General features: G+C 42.2%; 1 protein-coding gene across 4 annotated transcripts in view; it reads left to right on the top strand.

Annotated features, from left to right (window-relative positions):
• KIF6 (kinesin family member 6) overlaps positions 1–18560 on the top strand; it is a 352942-nt gene that overhangs the window by 245055 nt on the left and 89327 nt on the right. For all 4 annotated transcript variants that reach the window (XM_053305319.1, XM_053305322.1, XM_053305332.1 and 1 more), the window contains exon 15: positions 10806–10861. In XM_053305319.1, coding sequence (XP_053161294.1) covers positions 10806–10861 — 56 coding nt within the window. The remainder of the gene's footprint in view (positions 1–10805; positions 10862–18560) is intronic.

The raw sequence follows: 18560 nt of genomic DNA, 5'->3' as shown, positions 1-18560 counted from the left end.
GCTCATTTGATGCCGACTCACAACTGGGCTTTCTCTGTGGCTGTCCCGGGGCTTTGGAATATGCTCCCTGTTGAAATAAGAGCATCTCCTTCTCTGCTTGCTTTTAGGAAGAACCTTAAGACATACCTGTTTTCTTAGGCGTTTAACTGAAATTAATTGTAAACTGTTTAATTTGTTTTTATTTTATGAGTTTGTTTTTACTTTTTATTTTGTGAAATTTGAACTGTTATTTGTTTTAAATTCACCTAGAGATGCACATATCAGGCTGTATAAAAATATGGTAAATAAATAATTTTCAGGTCACTTGAGAGATAAACAAATGAACATCTGAATAGCACTATGTTAACCTGTCACCAGAAAGCAAAAATGAAATAAATCAGGTCACGCAGATCAGTTGAGTATAGCAGCCTGGATGCCACTACCAAGAATGCCATGTTTAGCACTCCTCCTACCTCAGAAGGCAAAGGAATGCAAAAGCTGACTTCCCCTGATAATCAAAGCATGTGGGCGGATTCATGATAATGTGGATTCATGTGGGCAGATAATCAAAGCATGTGGGCGGAATCAAAGCTTGTGGGTGGAGCCAGCGTGGTGTAATGGTTAGAGTGCTGGACTAGGACCAGGGAGACCCGAGTTCAAATCCCCATTCAGCCATAATACTAGCTGAGTGACTCTGGGCCAGTCACCTCTCTCTCAGCCTAACCTACTTCACAGGGTTGTTGTGAAAGAGAAACTTAAGTATGTAGTACACCGCTCTGGGCTCCTTGGAGGAAGAGCAGGATATAAATGTAATAATAATAATTTAGGAGAAGACAGTTCTACAGATACCCTAATCCCAAGTTAGACTACATATATATTTGTTCTCTGGGTTGTGCTTTGACTCCCTGACTTGTATGATTTTAATAAGAGGAGGCAGAGTATGAAACCTGAGACAAAATGGTAGTTCCAGTTTTGCACCACCATGCTGAGATCATGGCATGAATGATTTTTCAAAATGGCCAGAGTTCCACCCACATGTCCTCTGATTTTCCAAGGCTAAGTCATCTAACATGATTAATGACAAGGGACTACTTCATTCTATAGAAATTAGTGGGATTTTTTAATTGTGCATGAAGTGCAGCCATTCATCATCCCGATTTCAGGAAATGGTGGAAGAAATTCAGGCAAAACTGATCATTGCAGGAACTGGGGTGGTTCACAGTGAGGCTATTCCTACAATCACTGGAAAGCGGGCTAAGGGAGCTTAGCCCACTTTCCAGTGATAATGAGAAACATTGGGCTCATGTGCGAGCCTGGTGCTCACAAGGCGGCTGGCTTGCCTAAAACACCCTCCCCTTAAACTAGGTCAACAGAGCGGGTGCTCCGTTAACTTTGTTTTTCTGCTCGTGTGCCACTGCAGCGTGCAGCAGCACATGAATAGACCCCTGACTGGGAGGCTACAAACAGCCTCCCGGTATTGGGGATCCACCCAGAATGCCCTGCATGCTCACGTGGGGCATCCTGGGACTTGTGGGGACCAAGTGGCCCCCAATCCCTGCAGCCCCCACCAGCTCCATGACAGGGCTAGTAGTTGTGTGGGTGGCCGATCCAGCCGCCCAGGGCTGCACAACTGCTCATATGCGGGGAGAGCAGGCTAAGTCCACTCTCCCCACAGAACCCTCCCCACAGAACCCTCACTGTCTGGGAAGAGCACTAACATTACTGGATGTACATTGCTTGAGATAAGACCTGTTTTGTTTTGTTTTTGTTTTGTTTTTCACTCAGCATATATTTTTTATATTTTTGTTTCTTCTTCAGTTAAATGCCTCCTTCTTCCTGAAATATATATGAGAAGAAAAACAAGTCGGTTTCTTTTAAATACAGACGTCTTTGTTTAAAAAACCCATAATTTTTTTAACAATGTAAAAAAATGTTTTAAGAACAATTTTTTTACTATGGTATCTTTAATATACTGTAGTATCTTATTTCTTCTCCTGGTTCCAGGAACACATTTTTTTTAAGCACAGACAATTCACCTATGGTGTGCAACCTAGTCTAATGCCTTCTCTTATTCCTGACCTCTTCTAAAAATTGTATGAAATCATTGGGGACCTTTCATCTTCAGTTCTTTTAAGCATTTTCATATGTGCCACCCTGGTTTCTAATTAATATGACAAAATGATGGTATTATAAATGCTGACTGTCAATTTCTTTTGCTAGGCAGATTCCTGACTGATAGTCCAGGAGGCACAGTCAATATTCTTTCTGTAGACAGCAACTAGAGCTTGAAAAAGGTCCTCCCCCTGCTAAGGAGAGGTGCTGGTGTGTGTCTGGAAACGACATTTTGTAGTTTCTGAGAAAGACATATTCAGACTGAATGAAAGACTGAGCAGATTGCTAACTGAAGGGCACCCTTTGGGTGCAGGTGTGTCTCTCTGAGGATCATATATGAGGTAACAGACTTAAAGATATCCTGTTCACCTCCTTCACTGCTCAACTTTCATATTTATGTGGCACCTTCCTCCAGCCAGAGACCTTGGGGAGGGGGCTTGTTGAATACCCAGATTATTCTCCTCCCTTCTGGGTTGGCTCTCAGCTAGCTCCTCTCTCAGGGGGACAGCTATTCTCAATTCTGCACAACTGTGCCCTTCCTCCTCTTCAGTTTCTCATCCATTTCCCCCTAAATTCCTGTCATCCATCCTCCCGCAGGTCTCACGATACTTCCCCCTCTCAGCGAAAACTCACTGGTAAGCTGCCCCTTAGCATGCATCTTGTGTGGCCAGACACCCATAATTGTGCTGACTCCGCTTCAGGTTTCTCCAGCTTCACATTGGATGGAGAACTTCTGTGAGGCTGACTAGCTATCCCTTCTCAGAAGCCAGGGGTGTTTTTGCCAGCTTCTTACCACCTAGTGACACAGAGAGCATAGACAGGGATTCAGACCCCTGACAGTTGGTACAATAAATTAAATCAACATAAATATCATGTGATTGCTCCTCCAAAGGAAGCCTAAACCCAGGTAGCACTACCCTGGAACTTCTCATAGCTCATGGAAGTGAGAAGCACCTTTGCTACTCTGATAGCAAATTCATTTTAAAATGACTCAAGTAAATAACATTACGCTCACTCACTCACACGTCAATGTAATTTGTAATGTAGAATGTGGGCTGGTAATGGCAAACTTGGGCTGATGATGATCCCTACAATGTCCATTATGAGTCAAGTCTACAACAGGCCTATGTTGGAAAGAGGGACTGCAGGAGATTTCAACTCAGAAGTTTCCCCAGATGTGGCGACGTTCCAGTTTCTGCGTGTGGAAAAATCTTGATTTTTCAAAACCTGTGTTTTGTTTTTGTTTTAGACTTCTCAGAAAAGCAAGATAATCATGCAATGAGCTGGAGAAGCTTTCTCATAACCATTCCCCCCTGCTACTGCAATTTGTTTTCAAGTTTGATTTATACAGTATTGTTGAATATGAATGGGGTGCCTTCAGTTCAGGGCATACATATGAGAGAAATACAAACCATAAAATGTGAAACCAGATTCAAAGTGTGAGAATTCAAATCTGACTTTTGAATCAAACTGTCTTTAATACCACCATAATGTAGTGCTGTGTTCATGGACATTTCTGTGGATATTGTGATACAAAGAGAGCAAAGGGATCTTTTTTATGTTTCTGTTTGCAGAGCACATTAGCAAAGTTGGTTTGAATCTCCAAATTCATCACACTTGTTCAAAACAAACTCCCCTCGAATCTACTCTGTAATTTGGAACATAAATGCTGAACTGCCACTTATATAGAAACTCAATGACCCAGCCACTGTTCAAATTGCTAAGTAAGGATTATATATACAACACATTTCAAAGTTAACATAACTTTCTTCTAAATGTAAACTTCTCATATGCCAGTATTACTCAATGCAGCAGGATTGTCATGTATCTCATTCCATGTTTAACATTAGGTTCACAATTTTTATTTTCTATATTTTCTTTTATTTGGCTTCTCCCTCATCTCTACCCTCTCATGCCTCTTTAAAAAAGGGTGTGTGTGTGGATTTTGCTATAGACCACGGGAGCAATTTCATATATTTTAGAGCATTTGAAGATATCTGCATAGCTGCTTTTTATATACTACTCTGTGGTAGAGTGGCACTCCCTGCCACTCTTGACCACACTAGCATTACCTCCTCAGGCGCTTTATCTTTCATATAGTTCACCTCCAAATTGCTACCAACTTGTCAGTATCCTTAATCATAAAATCACAGCATTGAAAAGGATCAAAAAGGCATCTAACTCAACCCTCTGCTATAACATTTAATCCATCTTCCAACACCCTCCACAATGAATTTATGCGATCCAGACCACAGTGTACCACAAGCAGAGAGAAAAGACACTGCAGAAGATGCCTGGAAGAAGCCATCTATGAGCCTGATGAAATAGACTAAAGCTCATACTGTAATAAAAACCCTGTCCTCCAGATACTGCGAGTTGAACTGCTACACAACTTCCAGAGAAGTAGGCCTTTTAATCTGCTCAAGTAAAATAACCAAGTGTTTTGTATCACCTTGAAAGTTAACACATACTAGGCTGGTTCTCACAATGGTAAACTGTTTTACACTTGTTCTAGCCAGCTTTGGGAGATTTGTGTGCCTCCAATTTTGGATTCTGTTAGCAAAAACCAAGGTAGAAGGAGAGGGAAGTGATCATTTGGGAGGCAGGTGCAGGATGCCAATGGTGTTTCCTAAATCATCAGTAATATGCTGGGTAAAAGTGCTTGACAGGACTGTGCCATTGGAGGCTGTATCCACCTCCCACACAATCATTTGTCCCTCTTCCTACCTCGGTTTTTGCTGACAAACTACCAAAAAGCTTGGGTACAACACTTGTCCTACCCAGTTTACTATAGTGAAAACTGCCTAAGATAAGATTGTGTGGACTAGAACCCACTTTGTCGGCTGCATGAAGGATTATGCTCAGCTGACACCACACGTGCGTGCGTGTGTGTGTGTGTGTGCACGCACACACACACATACACATACACACACATCAGTGGTAATGGGGAAGGTGGTAAAGAGGCTAGTAAAAAGCCATGGCCACTGGGTGGTGGCTAGAGCAATTTAGTGCAGGTTCCCCTGTTTCTGCAATATGATGTCCATCATCAGTCAGAATCTGCACCTTCCCCTTGCTTGCTACTCAATAAGATGCCCTTTTGTTACTCTCTCTTTCCCCACACCCAAAGCCATTGACACAAGTACAAAGGGGACAGGTGGGTTTATGCAATCAGGCCAAAAGGCCATTAAATGCAAGGGATAGCAGTGGGCCTGTAGCTAGGAGCCAAAGAATCAGCCACCTATGACCTGGCTCTCCATCCCTGAGAGATCCACCTGACTCTGCTATGGCTGACAGCATGTAAAAATTATGTCACCTACAGATCCCATTGGGCTGCAGCCTAAGGACATAACAGCCCTGCTGGATCAGGTTCAAGACTAATCTAGTCCAACATCTTTTCCCCCACAGTGGCCCACCAGATGCCATTTGGAAACCAACAGACAAGAGATGAAGAAATGCCCTTGTTCCTTCTGTTGCTCCCTTGGAACTGGTGTATGGAGGCATTTTTCCTCTGAGGTGGGAGGTGGCTGGAGCTTGACCCAGAAGTGAGAAATGTGGCTGGAATGGTGCAGTAAGGGAGGGAGGTGCCCAAAATGAGAGCTTGGGGGATAGGAAAGGAAGGAGAGAGCAGGTGGGCTGCTGGACAGGAACATCTCCTTGCCCCTACCGCTTCCCACATTTCCAGGGGAAGTGGCCAGTCAGTGAAGGGATAGCAAAGGTGGGTCTTTGTCCAGTGAAGGAACAATGGAGGAATTATTATTATTTTTATTTTTATTTATTTATTTATTTACAGCATTTGTATCCCGTTCTTTCTCCAAGGAGCCCAGAGCGGTGTACTACATACTTGAGTTTTCTCTTTCACAACAACCCTGTGAAGTAGGTTAGGCTGAGAGAGAAGTGACTGGCCCAAAGTCACCCAGCTAGTTTCATGGCTGAATGGGGATTTGAACTCAGGTCTCCCCAGTCCTAGTCCAGCACTCTAACCACTACACCACGTTGGCTCTCAGTCAAGCCCTGCCCTGAGTGCTGCAGTGGGGAAGAGAGGATGACTGCTGGAATGCCCAAATGCATAAAAAGTTATTTGCCTATCTATCCTTTGCTTTTCTTGATTTGTCTAGTTAGGTAATCCATCAAGTTATCTCTCCTCTTGATTCAGTGGCAGACACAAGGCCTGACACATGGCTTTTTGTACTCTGCATAGACATGTATGAGGACTATGGCTACACCTGCATTTCTTGGTCTGTTGGCTTATCTGTTTACAATTATTTTCTGCTCCTCTGTTCCTGACTGCTAGCCAGTGCAACAATTTTTGAACTGAACCATTCCAGAACGCAACATTGCTCCCATGCTTCCAACAGAGAGGGGAGTATAACCCATTTCAGTGGGCGTTCTTTTTCCTAAGAAGTGTCCATGGTTATTTTTTCTTTAAAACAAGCAGCACTGTGGCAAAAAGGAACTGGTCCCTGACATACAAAAACTCTGTTCCTCTTAGGCCTTAATATTCTGCACCTCAGGGCAATACAGGAGAGTGGTAGAAGAATATTTCTTTTAAAAACAAAGCTGCTAATAGCAGCTACTGGGGAGCAGGCTATTTGGACTGGGGCTGGAGCAAATTCTACATTGTACTCTAGTACTCTTAATTTCCTTTGGCTTTCTAGTCAAGTCAACCACAGGGCTCTGTGGTCGCCAGGAGTCAACACCGACTCAACGGCACACTTTACCTTTACTCTTATGTTGCCAAACATTTCTTCTTTCACGACTTGCAGACAGTTCCTTTGATTGTATTAACAGTAACAGCATATGTTTTTAAAAGTGGCACAAATGTTTGCAGAATTTCTGCCCAACTTGCATCACCATGATCTCCACTATTTTTCAAGTGGGGACCATTTTAGCCAAAAAAAACCCCTTCAAAGCCATTTTGCATTGTGCTGACCTCATCACATAACATAAGAACAGCCCTGCTGGATCAGGCCCAAGGCCCATCTAGTCCAACATCCTGTTTCACACAGTGGCCCACCAGATGCCGCTGGAAGCCTACAGGCAGGAGTTGAGGGCATGGCCTCTCTCCTGCTGTTACTCCTCGCAACTGTAATTCAGAAGCATCCTGCTTCTAGTAGCCTATAGCCCTCAGACTAATAGCTGTTGATAGACCTCTTCTCCATTCCTCACAGTACTGTGCTTTTCTCGGTGCTGGGAGGGCCCTTTAAGAGAGTTTGAACCCTCTCTTAAGAGCTTTAGGCAGTGGTGGGGGAGTTCTAGGAAGGGGTGCATGTCTTCAAGATGATGTAGGGACTTGAAGGCTCAATTTTCCTTCAATCAATCAATATGGTCAAAGACCAGCACAGGCTATAGTACAGATATAAAAGAAAAATTACATTAAAATTATTATAAACCAGATTATCTTGAAGTAGGTACAACTAAATTGCTGCAAATTAATAGACTATAAAATTATTATTAATGAAATACAACTCACAAAATTGTGGAGTGACTAGCAAAATAAGATAAAAAAAGGGTAAAGTTATGATTAATAAGATACAGTCCTATAAGTTGTGGGGAGATTACTAATATTTGTAGAGATAAGACAAGGATACATATATAGGCACAATTGTCTATAAAAGTAAAACATCTGAAAGTATAAAATAGTTAAAATAAAATATAATAGCTAAAATGTGAAGTAAAGCAACTAATTAAAATTAGGCAATCCAGCAAAATAGTCAGTAGTTAAAAATCTGCTACATGGGGTATCAGCTGGCATTCAGGGTCTGGCATGCTGCCACGCACAGAACCTGACAGCCTTGTACGTGATGGTCCGATTATCATCCATGAGCAGCATCTTGGTATAGTCTTGACTAGGGCGACCAGGGTATCTGAGAAGCAGAGGGAGTATGAGCTGGTCACGGCTGTTTTTATAAAAGTGACAATAGAGGAGTATGTGATTTACGGTTTCCATCTCCCTAGAGACACAGGGGCAAAGCCTTTCCATGAATGGGATCTTCCTGTATTTGCCTTTCAGAACAGTGGAGGAAAGGGCTTGATACTGGGCAAGGGTGAATGCCCTTCTGTGGCTTGGTATTTTCAATTGGGTCAAATATGCAGAGGGGGAGACGGTGAACCTACGACTATCCTACGACTATGAGCCCCTGGTGGCGCAGTGGTAAAACTGCCGCCCTGTAACCAGAAGGTTACAAGTTCGATCCTGACCAGGGGCTCAAGGTTGACTCAGCCTTCCATCCTTCTGAGGTCGGTAAAATGAGTACCCAGAATGTTGGGGGCCATATGCTAAATCATTGTAAACCGCTTAGAGAGCTTCCAGCTATAGAGCGGTATATAAATGTAAGTGCTATTGCTATTGCTATTGCTATTGCTATCCAAGGCCAGGGAGCCTTGCACCTTGCTTCGATCTGCCTGGCATTCCGTGTCCTGGATCCTCTGCTTGATGGCCGTTTTTGCCTTGTCATAGCCCATAGCAAGCAGGAGGGATGGGGAGAAGCCCAGATACGCCCCTTTGTTGTAGACTACCAAGAGGATTGAAAATTGTCCTGCAGGGTTAGCAGGGCCAGGCCCTGTGGACAAAGGGCTAGTTTGAGCCAGTACTCCTTTTTCCCTAAAGGAGCCCCACCTGTGCTGGGCAAGGCACAGCATTGCATGGTGGGATTAGTTGTCTCTGCATTGTGCTAGGGGGACAACTTTGACCAAAGCTTCACACAGGCCAAATAAATAATTAGTCAGAGGGTTGCACTTAGGGTTGATGATGGCAGCTACCACTGGTGCCCGGGCCTTATAGTGCTCTAGCAGGAAGGAGTTTCACATTTATGGTGCCATGAAGAAGACCTTGTTCCAAGTCCTGATGCATTTATCTTGAGTAGCTGGGAGCCCAGAGTCACTGGACTCATATACAGGGAAGATGTTTCTTGAAGGGCACCATCCCAGGGCTTTATTAATTGTTCCGGGTTTTATAAGTTGAATTATTCCTGGAAGCAAATAGATAACCAGTGCAACCAAGCACTGGAATAATATGCTCCCTGCAGCAAAAGATGAGTCACATGCTTTTCCACAGGCTGCAGATTCCAAACAGTCTTCAAGTGCAGTCTGTGTAGATTATATCACAATACTAAAGTGTAGGTAACATTTACAAAATCCTTGTTCTCCTCAAAGGAATGTGCATATCAAGCCTAATAGAAGTGGCTACATAAAGGAATTACACAGCTGTAGCCCAGTCACCTCCCTGACTGAAAGGAGGGGATTTTTAGTAGGTCATGGAAACATTCCTGCCTGTTAGTTTAGCACAGAAGTTTATAAAGAACACCAGTTCTGCAGTAGGAGCATAATTCCTGTGCACCAATTTGGCCAGACCACTAGGGTTAACACCCATAATCTTACAAAACATGTCATGGGATGTTTTATTAATGCCGTCTGAAAAAGCCTTGCATCTCTTTTTGAGCACTCCTGAATGTAGGTTAATTGAGTACAAACCGAGAGGAAAAATTACCATATACCAAATAACATGCCATTTCTTCAAGCATGTATGTTTTCCACTTGCTTTTACTTCCAAGAACTTATGAGGGTCCATCTTGTTGTCTAACATGCCAAAGTGGTATGCATGCAAAACTTTATTTTGTGCAAGTCTAATTGGGATACCAAATGTGCAATGTTAAGTACTTTTAACCAAACACTGATCCTAGGAAAGAACAGAATTTAGGACAGAAGCCTTCTTCAAAAGAAATATCAGCGTATTTGTTCTCTGGTTGATGTTTGTTTAATGCATACAAAAATCTTTACAGATAAAAATAAATAAAACCAATGAGGTTTCATAAGTTTTCCCTCTACATTGCTTTCTATGAGCATTGCATAAGAATCTGCATTAATATTGGTCCATCTAACTCAGTATTGTCTACACAGACTGGGAGTGGCTTTCCAAAGTTTCAGGCAGGAGTCTTCCCCAGCCCTATCTGGAGATACCAGGGAGGGAGCCTGGGACCTTCTACATACAAACATACAGATGCTTTTCCACTGTGTTGTGGCCCCATCCCCTAAGGGGAATATCTTACAGCGCCCACATGTAGTCATCCATCCAAATGCAAACCAAGGTGGACCTTGCTTAGCAAAGGGGACAATTCATGCTCATTGCCACAAGACCAGCTCTCTTCCCCTTAACATGTGGGTATTAATCAGTCATGGAGGGAGAAAGTACAAAATGAACACATGTACAAAAAAAGAATAGGTATAATGAACAATTCACAACTGTCTCTTAGTTTGAATATTACCCCTGCTAACTTGGCAAAGAGGCACCTTTTAACATGGCGATTCTCTTTATTTAACAGGAGGAGAGTAACTGGCCATATACTGTACACCCCCAGCACAGTACCTCCAGTGACTGTTGCTGGTGTCTATCTTATGTTTCTTTTTAGACTGTGAGCCCTTTGGGGATAGGTAACCATCTTATTTATTTACTATTTCTCTGTCTAAACTGCCCTGAGCCATTTTTGGAAGGGCGGAATAGAAATCAATCAATCAAATAAATAAATACCCATTCATCTATCCAGTATACCTATCCCAGATTTAGTTGAACTTAATGGATAAATGATAACATAGAAAAGGTTAAAGGGCAGTATATAAATATCCATAGTAGTAGCAGTAGCATTGATTTGTTATATACTTTGAGTGAACAGTTCCAGCTTTCACTCATCTAAGTAGCCTGTACTATTTTTTCTCAATAGGTTTGCTGAAGCAAAATCTCTGGGCGAAAGAGTAAACGAAACAAGGAACAAAATCAGTAAGTACATCAGTACATTTTCCACATTCTAGTATAATACCAATAGCTGACCTGCGGAGCAATAAACCACATGTGGAATGAGCAAACTTGCACTAGTGCAAGAGGATGACTTACTGTAGTTGCAGTAAAAAAATGAGGATTTGCTGAATTGTGTTACAGTGCTATAGCTCTCGTGCATAAAAGTTCCCATTACAGCAAATGAGGCGTATCATTGTCGTGCAATTGTTCAACATTAGGCTGGAATGCAAACCCCATGCTTAGCGCAACTGGCTAGCACAATGGCTTTGTGTTAGTGCGATGTCCTCCTGCCTCTAGGAGGACAGGTTTTTCTGGATGTTGGCCAATATATTTAGTCCCATCAGCTATCTATATATCTATATCTATATATCTATATCTATATCTATATCTATATCTATCTATCCACACACACACACACACACACAGTATATATGATCTTTAAGATCAACTCTCAAGGAAGTCATTTTTGTTGTTAAAATGTGTTACAGCAATGAGGTGTGGCCAACATTTTTCTGTAATAGGCATATGGGATTAAAAGTGATGTTAAAATTGTTTGATTTTTTTTAAAAAAATCATATTTATTATTCTGTCACTTCAAAAAATAACCAGGTATAAAATGAAATATGACCATAATATAAGCTAAATGTTGTCTCTACTTTACAACTTTTAAAAATGGAGTCAGTGACTCTCAAATTAATTTTTAAACATGCTTTTCTCTGTAAAAGAAAAAAATGTAGGGGAAATATCCGAAATACAGTAATATGGAAATCATAGGTCATGAATTATTCTGACAAATTTTGAACTTTCAGGACAGTCGATGTCCAATAGAATTGATAAACTTCTTAGGGGGAAAGCCCAATTGAGCACAGTGGGTGTTCCTTCTGAGTAAACACACACAGGATTTTGTGTTAGGTAAACCCTTCTTAAAGCCATCCAGGTTGTTGGCCTTCACCACGTCTTGTGGCAGAAAAAAAGTACTTCCGTTTGTTGGTCCTAAATTTCCTGGCAATCAATTTCATGGGGTGACCCCTGGTTCTAGTGTTATGTGAGAGGGAGAAGAATTCCTCTCTATCCACTTTCTCCACACCATACATGATTTTATAGACCTCTATCATGTCTCACAGCAATCGTCTTTTTTCTAAACTAAACTAAAAAGCCCCAGGTGTTATAGTCTTGCCTCATAAGGAAGGTACTCTAGGCCCCTGTGATCACCTCGGTTGCCCTCTTCTGCACCTTTTCCTGTTCTACAACGTGCTTCTTTAGATATGGTGACCAGAATTGTTCGCAGTGCAGTGTACAAATTATATTAAACCTGCCATTACAAGATGTGCTTATTGAAGAAGTGAAGAAGTGAACCAAAAGTGATATTTTAATCTTGTAAAATAGATTAGAATGTTTATTCCTCCCCAAATATCTAATACCAGAGGGTGTTCCCTTCAATGGCTAATAGCAGTTTTGGGGCACAATTTTAATCAAGACCACAGCACAGTGGGATAAGGTTAAATACTCCCTCCCAACCCACATGCCACAGTCCCATTCATGACTGGGCCCCCCATGGCTGCTATTTAAAGTTGTTGTTTTTTATACTAAACATTTAATATAGTGTAATTTGCCCCCTACACAGAACTAAACCAATATGAAACAGCTGGAGAAACGAGATTGTGCAGAAAACAAGAACAAAATATCCCACGGTACAATCTAATCATAGATAAGCATGTTTAAGTCCAATTGGTTTCAATGGAGATATTAAAGCACATGTGTAATTTTCCTTTTAAAACCAATAAAATATTTATGCTTATCTTTGGCTTAATCACACTACCAGGTTTTAGTAGCAGAAATAGCAAACAGGCACAGCAATGTAGCCATTGATGCCTGCATTTCCTCCCACTATCTATGACTCTAGCATCTAAACTGTCAGCTCAATTTTAGTTCATTTTATTAATCCGCTTGCTTGCACTACCAGTTTATACACCATCAAAATCAAGAGAGGCCCCTCCCCCATTTTCCTGCTGAATCAGGAACGTTAGGCTAGTTAGACAATTGATTGATTAAGTGCCATCAAGTTGGTGTCTCCTAGTGACTCCTAGTGACCACATAGATAGATTCTCTCCAGGATGATCTCTCTTCAGCTTGGCCTTTAAGGTCTCTCAGTGGTGCGTTCACTGCTGTTGTAGCAATAGCAATAGCAATAGCACTTACATTTATATACCGCTCTATAGCCGGAGCTCTCTAAGCGGTTTACAATGATTTAGCATATTGCCCCCAACATTTCTGGGTACTCATTTTACCGACCTCGGAAGGATGGAAGGCTGAGTCAACCTTGAGCCCCTGGTCAGGATCGAACTTGTAACCTTCTGGTTACAGGGCGGCAGTTTTACCACTGCGCCACCAGGGGCTCTTGTAATCAAGTCCATTGTAATCAAGTCCATTGTTGTAATCAAGTCCATTGTAATCAAGTCCATTGTTGTAATCAAGTAATCACTTGTAATCAAGTCCATTGTTGTAATCAAGTCCATCCACCCATTGATGATCCATTGGTTTGCTTTCTTGGCTATCCATGGTATCCTCAAAAGTCTTCTCCAACACCAAAGTTCAAAAGCGTCAATGCTTTTTCTATCTCACTTCTTCAAAGTCCAGCTTTCACATCCATAGAGTGTTACAGGGAAAACAATTGTCCGAATGATTCTAATCTTTGTAGGTGTAGACACGTCACGGCATCTACATATCCTTTCCAAGGCCTTCATTGCAACCCTACCAAGTGCTAGTCTTTCTTGACTGCTGGATCCTTTACTGTTGACGGTCGATCCTAAAATACAGAAGCTATAGACCACTTCAATATCTTCATTATCAATTCTGAGGCTGGTTGCTGTACCCATTGTCATTAGTTTAGTCTTCTTTGCATTTAATTGTAGTCCCATTTTTTTCACTGTGCTCCTTGACTTTCATTACTAGAGCTTGCAGATCTTCCACATTCTCAGCTATCAGAGTGTCATCAGTGTAGTGCAGGTTATTGATGTTTCTTCCTCCAAATTTAAAACCACACTCATCTTCTTCCAATCCAGCTTCTCTCAGTATATGTTCAGCATATAAACTGAATAGAGAAGGAAAAAGTATACAGCCATGCCTTACTCCTTAGCCGATCTGGAACCAGTCTGTTTCACCGTGTTCTGTCTGGACTGTGGTTTCCTGTCCTGTGTATAGGTTTCTTGTGAGAACAATTACATGTTATGGGATGCCCATTTTCCTAGGGATATTCCACAATTTGACGTGGTCAAGATCAGCAATGATGTCTCTTGTTCTTCGACCTTTTCTGAAACCAGCTTGAACACCCGGCATTTCTCTTTCCATGTAGGGCTCTAATCTGTGTTGGATGATCCTGAGCATTATTTTGCTGGCATGTGAAATTAAGGATATTGTGCAATGGTTTGTGCAATCTGTTCATTCTCCTTTCTTTGGTATGGGTATGTAGACTGACCTCTTCCAATCTGTTGGCCACTGTGTCGTTCTCCAGATTTGCTGGCATAATTTGATTAGTCTTGACTGATTCTTCTGTTGCCTGCCATATATATGTAGCTATGCCATCAATTCCTGTAGCCTTCCAACTTGGTAATGACCTGAGTGTTGATCATCTTCCCGTACTAGAGGTTCTTGCAAGTAGGGAATTTCTTCTAGAGTATCTTGGATGTTGATTTCCCTGCTTTACAGATTTTAAATATACTCCTTTCATCTCTGTTTGATCTTCTCTGAATCAGTTACTATCTGTCCTTTGGCATCCCTTAACACACAAATTCAAGGTTAGAACCTCCCTCTGAGTTCAGAGATCTTTTGGAAAACTTGCTTTGTTTTTCCATGTTTATTTCAACCCTCAATGTCTTTACAGATGTCATTGTAGTATTGCTCTTTTTCTCTTCTAACAGCTTTCTGAAATTCCCTTCCTTCCTAAGGTCCTTATCTTTCTTGACTTTGGCTTTTCTCCTCTTCTGGGCAATTTCCACCATCTGTTCTGACATCCATTTTGTTTTCTTCTGTTTCTTGGCTTTGGCAGTCTCTTTTCACATTCATCCTTAACAACTTCTTTGATTTTATTCCACAATTCCTCTGGTTCCCTATCAATGAGGTTCAGAACTTCAAAGCGGTTCCTGATGTTCTCCTTGAAAATGGTGGGAACATTCTCAAGATCATATCGTGAAAGCTGGATAGCTTTGTTTTTCCACTTTAGCTTGACTTGGAACTTGCACATGAGCAGTTCGTGATAAGTTTCCACAATCACCCCCCGGCCATGTCTTTGCTGTTGTAACTGCGCTCTTCCACTTCATTGTACCAATAATGTCATCAGTTTGATTTCTGTGTACTCCATCTCTGGTGATGTCCATGTGTATAGGCGCTGCTTTGGTTGTTTGAAGAATGTGTTAGCAATGAGGAGATCATTTGCTTGGCAGAAATGATTAAGTTGTTCTGCTTTGTTTCTGTTTCCTAGGCTATATAGGCTGACTGTGTTTTCCTCCTTACCTTTTCCAACTTTGGCATTCCAGTCTCCAACCACCAGCATCACATCTTGCTTGCATGTTCTGTCAATTTCATACTGGACTTGAGCATAAAACTCATCAACTTCCTCTTCTTCTCTATCAGTTGTCCACAGACTTGAAGAACTGTCATGTTAAAGGGTTGTCCATGAAATCTAATTGATATTAGTCAGTCACTGACCGCATTGTACCCAAGTACTGTCATTGCTATATCCTTCCTGACTATGAAAGCAACACCGTTACTCCTTTGGTTTTCTTGTCCTAAGTAGTAAACGGTATGATTTTCTGACTGAACGTGTCCCATTCCAGTCCATTTTAATTCACTGGTGCCCAAGATGTCAATCTGTAGTTGATTCATTTCATCTTTCACTGTGTCGCACTTTCCAATATTCGTGCTTCTTAGGTTCCACGTTCCCATTGTAATTTTATCTTTGCAGCTTCGGATTTTCTTTTCCTGCACGGCAACATCAGCTGTTAGACATTCAAAAGGCTTTAGTCTAACTAAAACACCATAAACACCATCGATACTCTGAGAGATCCTCAGCTCTTCCTCAGTAGTATGTTGAGTACCATCCAACCTGAGGGGCCCATCATCTGGCATTACATAGAGATCCTCAGCTCTTCCTCTGTAGCATGTTGCGTACCATCCAACCTGAAAGGCCCATCATCTGGCTCTACATCGACATTCATTCCATTTTGTCTATCCATGTGGGCTTTTTGGTAAAATACAGGAGTGGTTTACCATTGCCTTCTCCCGCACAGTATGAAATGATGCTGATGTCGTTGTCACTGAAGTGATCATCCACCTTCAGCACCTTCCTATATCGCTGCTGCCCAATATAGGTTCCTGCTTGCTTTAGCTGGGCAGCTGGGATGACCTTCACACTTTGGGTGACCCTACTGGAGGTATACCTCCTGGCATACTTTGCTCATCTCTCCCAGGAACACCCCACCACCACAATGAGGCAGCATAGCAAGACTTGGGGGGGAGTTAGACAATAGGAACATTGCATAGTTCATCATTCATCATAGTTCATCATTCATTGCATGGCATAATGAATGATGCCCTGTCTGAGTATGTGTACTACAAACATGTCACACTTATTTAAATGTTCCTAGTTAGACAATAGGAACATTTAAATAAGTGTGACATGTTTGTAGTACACATACTCAGACATAGCATCATTCATTATGCCATGCATAGTTACTAACTTGCCAGAATTATACTGGAAAACCAGATTGCAGGAATTGTAGCCATCTGTGGCCTGTAGCTATATATTTAATTTACTTTTATTGTTGTTTTGGTTTCCTTAAAGCATTCCTGGCTGCCCCAAATGTGCACAATTAAGGCCAGATCACATCAGTATCAGTTTCTGTTTTTCCAGCCAGCACTTAATAATATAAAACTCTCCACCACAGAGGTCATTGGAGGACCTTTTGGTAAGCCACTTGATGCAGTGTAGAATCTGTTTTACCAGTCTTGATGATTTGCAGTGATAGTGACAGACAGCAGTTGGCTGAAGTTTGAACTTCTGTCACATATATTTTATCATTTTGAGTTTCCATTGGAATTACCGCTATTTTGCAATAGACATATGCAAAATACTACAGCCATTTCCCAAGTATACCAAGAGACACAGTGGCATTTGGAATTAAATAAAGACATTCGAACTGAGGTTTTCATTGGCAGATATTTTACTTACATGTATGTATATATGCATACATGTGTGTATGTAAGTTCTATACTGCCCCATCTATCTGTTCTGGCCGGTTCACAACAACAAAGCAAAGACATAGTCAATTAAATCCAACAAAACAATCAGAATCCCAAACAATATAAAGGTTTAAAACAGTTTTAAAACCCTGGAAGGCCCGACCAACGAAGTAAGTGTTAGGGGCTCTCTTGAAGGCCAGTGATGTTGCTAAGGCTCAGATTCATGTGGGGAGTGCTTTTTGCAACCTAGGAGAAACTGCAGAGAATACCTGATACTGAGTCACCACCAGATTTACTGGTGGCAATTGCAGGTGGACCTCTCCAGATGACCTTAATGTGTAGTGGGGATCATGCAGAAGAAGGCGTTCTCTGAGGTAACTATGATGTATATGGATGGACAACCTGTAGTTTTTCAGGTTGTCCATCCATATACATCATAGCTAGCATCTCACAGACCTCAGCTGTTCAGGGCTTTGAAAGTAATAACAACACTTTGTATTTTGCCTGTGCAATCATTTAAGCACAATCATAATTGTCTCTGTTATGTACAATAGTACATACTAGCCAACCTCACACAGAGCATCTGTGCGCTTTTTGGGGCTGGCAATTACCTCTCCCCTCCCCCACCTTCTGCCCCAGTCTCTGCTTCCGGGCCCAGCCGCCTCTCCTCCCCACCGCCACTTCTGCTCCCCCTTTCTTTCCCCCCTCCTGGGCCTTGCCTCCTTGGCCGGGCCGGGCCTGCCACCACCTTTGGCCTCTGTGGCCAGGCCCGCCACCACCTCTGGCCTCCGCGTCCTGGGTGTGCCTCAGCCAATCAGGCACATCCGCCGCCCAGCCAATCAGCTGGGCGCTGGGACACACATTCGAAGGCACACCCAGGAGAATTATATATAGGGAGAGATTATACGTAAGTACAATATAACTGTCTTTGTTATAACTCAGAGTTTTTTATATTTTAGAGATGGGAAACAGGGCTGAGAGATACAATGGAGAGGTGTTTTGTTGCCTCTTACTGCTCCAGGCTAGTCATAATGTCCCTATCCTCGAGCAAGCCCAGCACTGATGCAACCTCACCCTCTCCTTGTCAGCCACACCCACTGGGCCAGAGTATTGTGCTGATGATGCCCCAGTGCCTCTTCAGCTTCCAGCTGTCTGTCACTCTGTCCTTGTCCTGGGGTCAAAGTGGACCATTGCTCCATGTAACAGGCAGCATGCACTGCTTCCATTTTCACTGGCCCTTCTCTTGCTGCATCTGTGTTTTTCCTTTCAGCACCAAAGGTGGAAAAGCTTTGGTGCTGAAAAGGAGAGCAGAGCTGCAGCAAGCCAGCATGATGCAGTGGATAGTTCTGGATTAGGAATGGGGAGACCCAAATTCAAATCCCCCTTCAGTCATCAAACTCACTGGGTGACTCTGCGCCAGTCACTTATCTCTCATCCTAACCTA

Source organism: Hemicordylus capensis, chromosome 1, assembly GCF_027244095.1.
Source record: "Hemicordylus capensis ecotype Gifberg chromosome 1, rHemCap1.1.pri, whole genome shotgun sequence".
Taxonomy (NCBI): domain Eukaryota; kingdom Metazoa; phylum Chordata; class Lepidosauria; order Squamata; family Cordylidae; genus Hemicordylus; species Hemicordylus capensis.
Note: the sequence above shows the minus strand (reverse complement) of the source record. Positions and strands in the feature narration are given on the sequence as shown.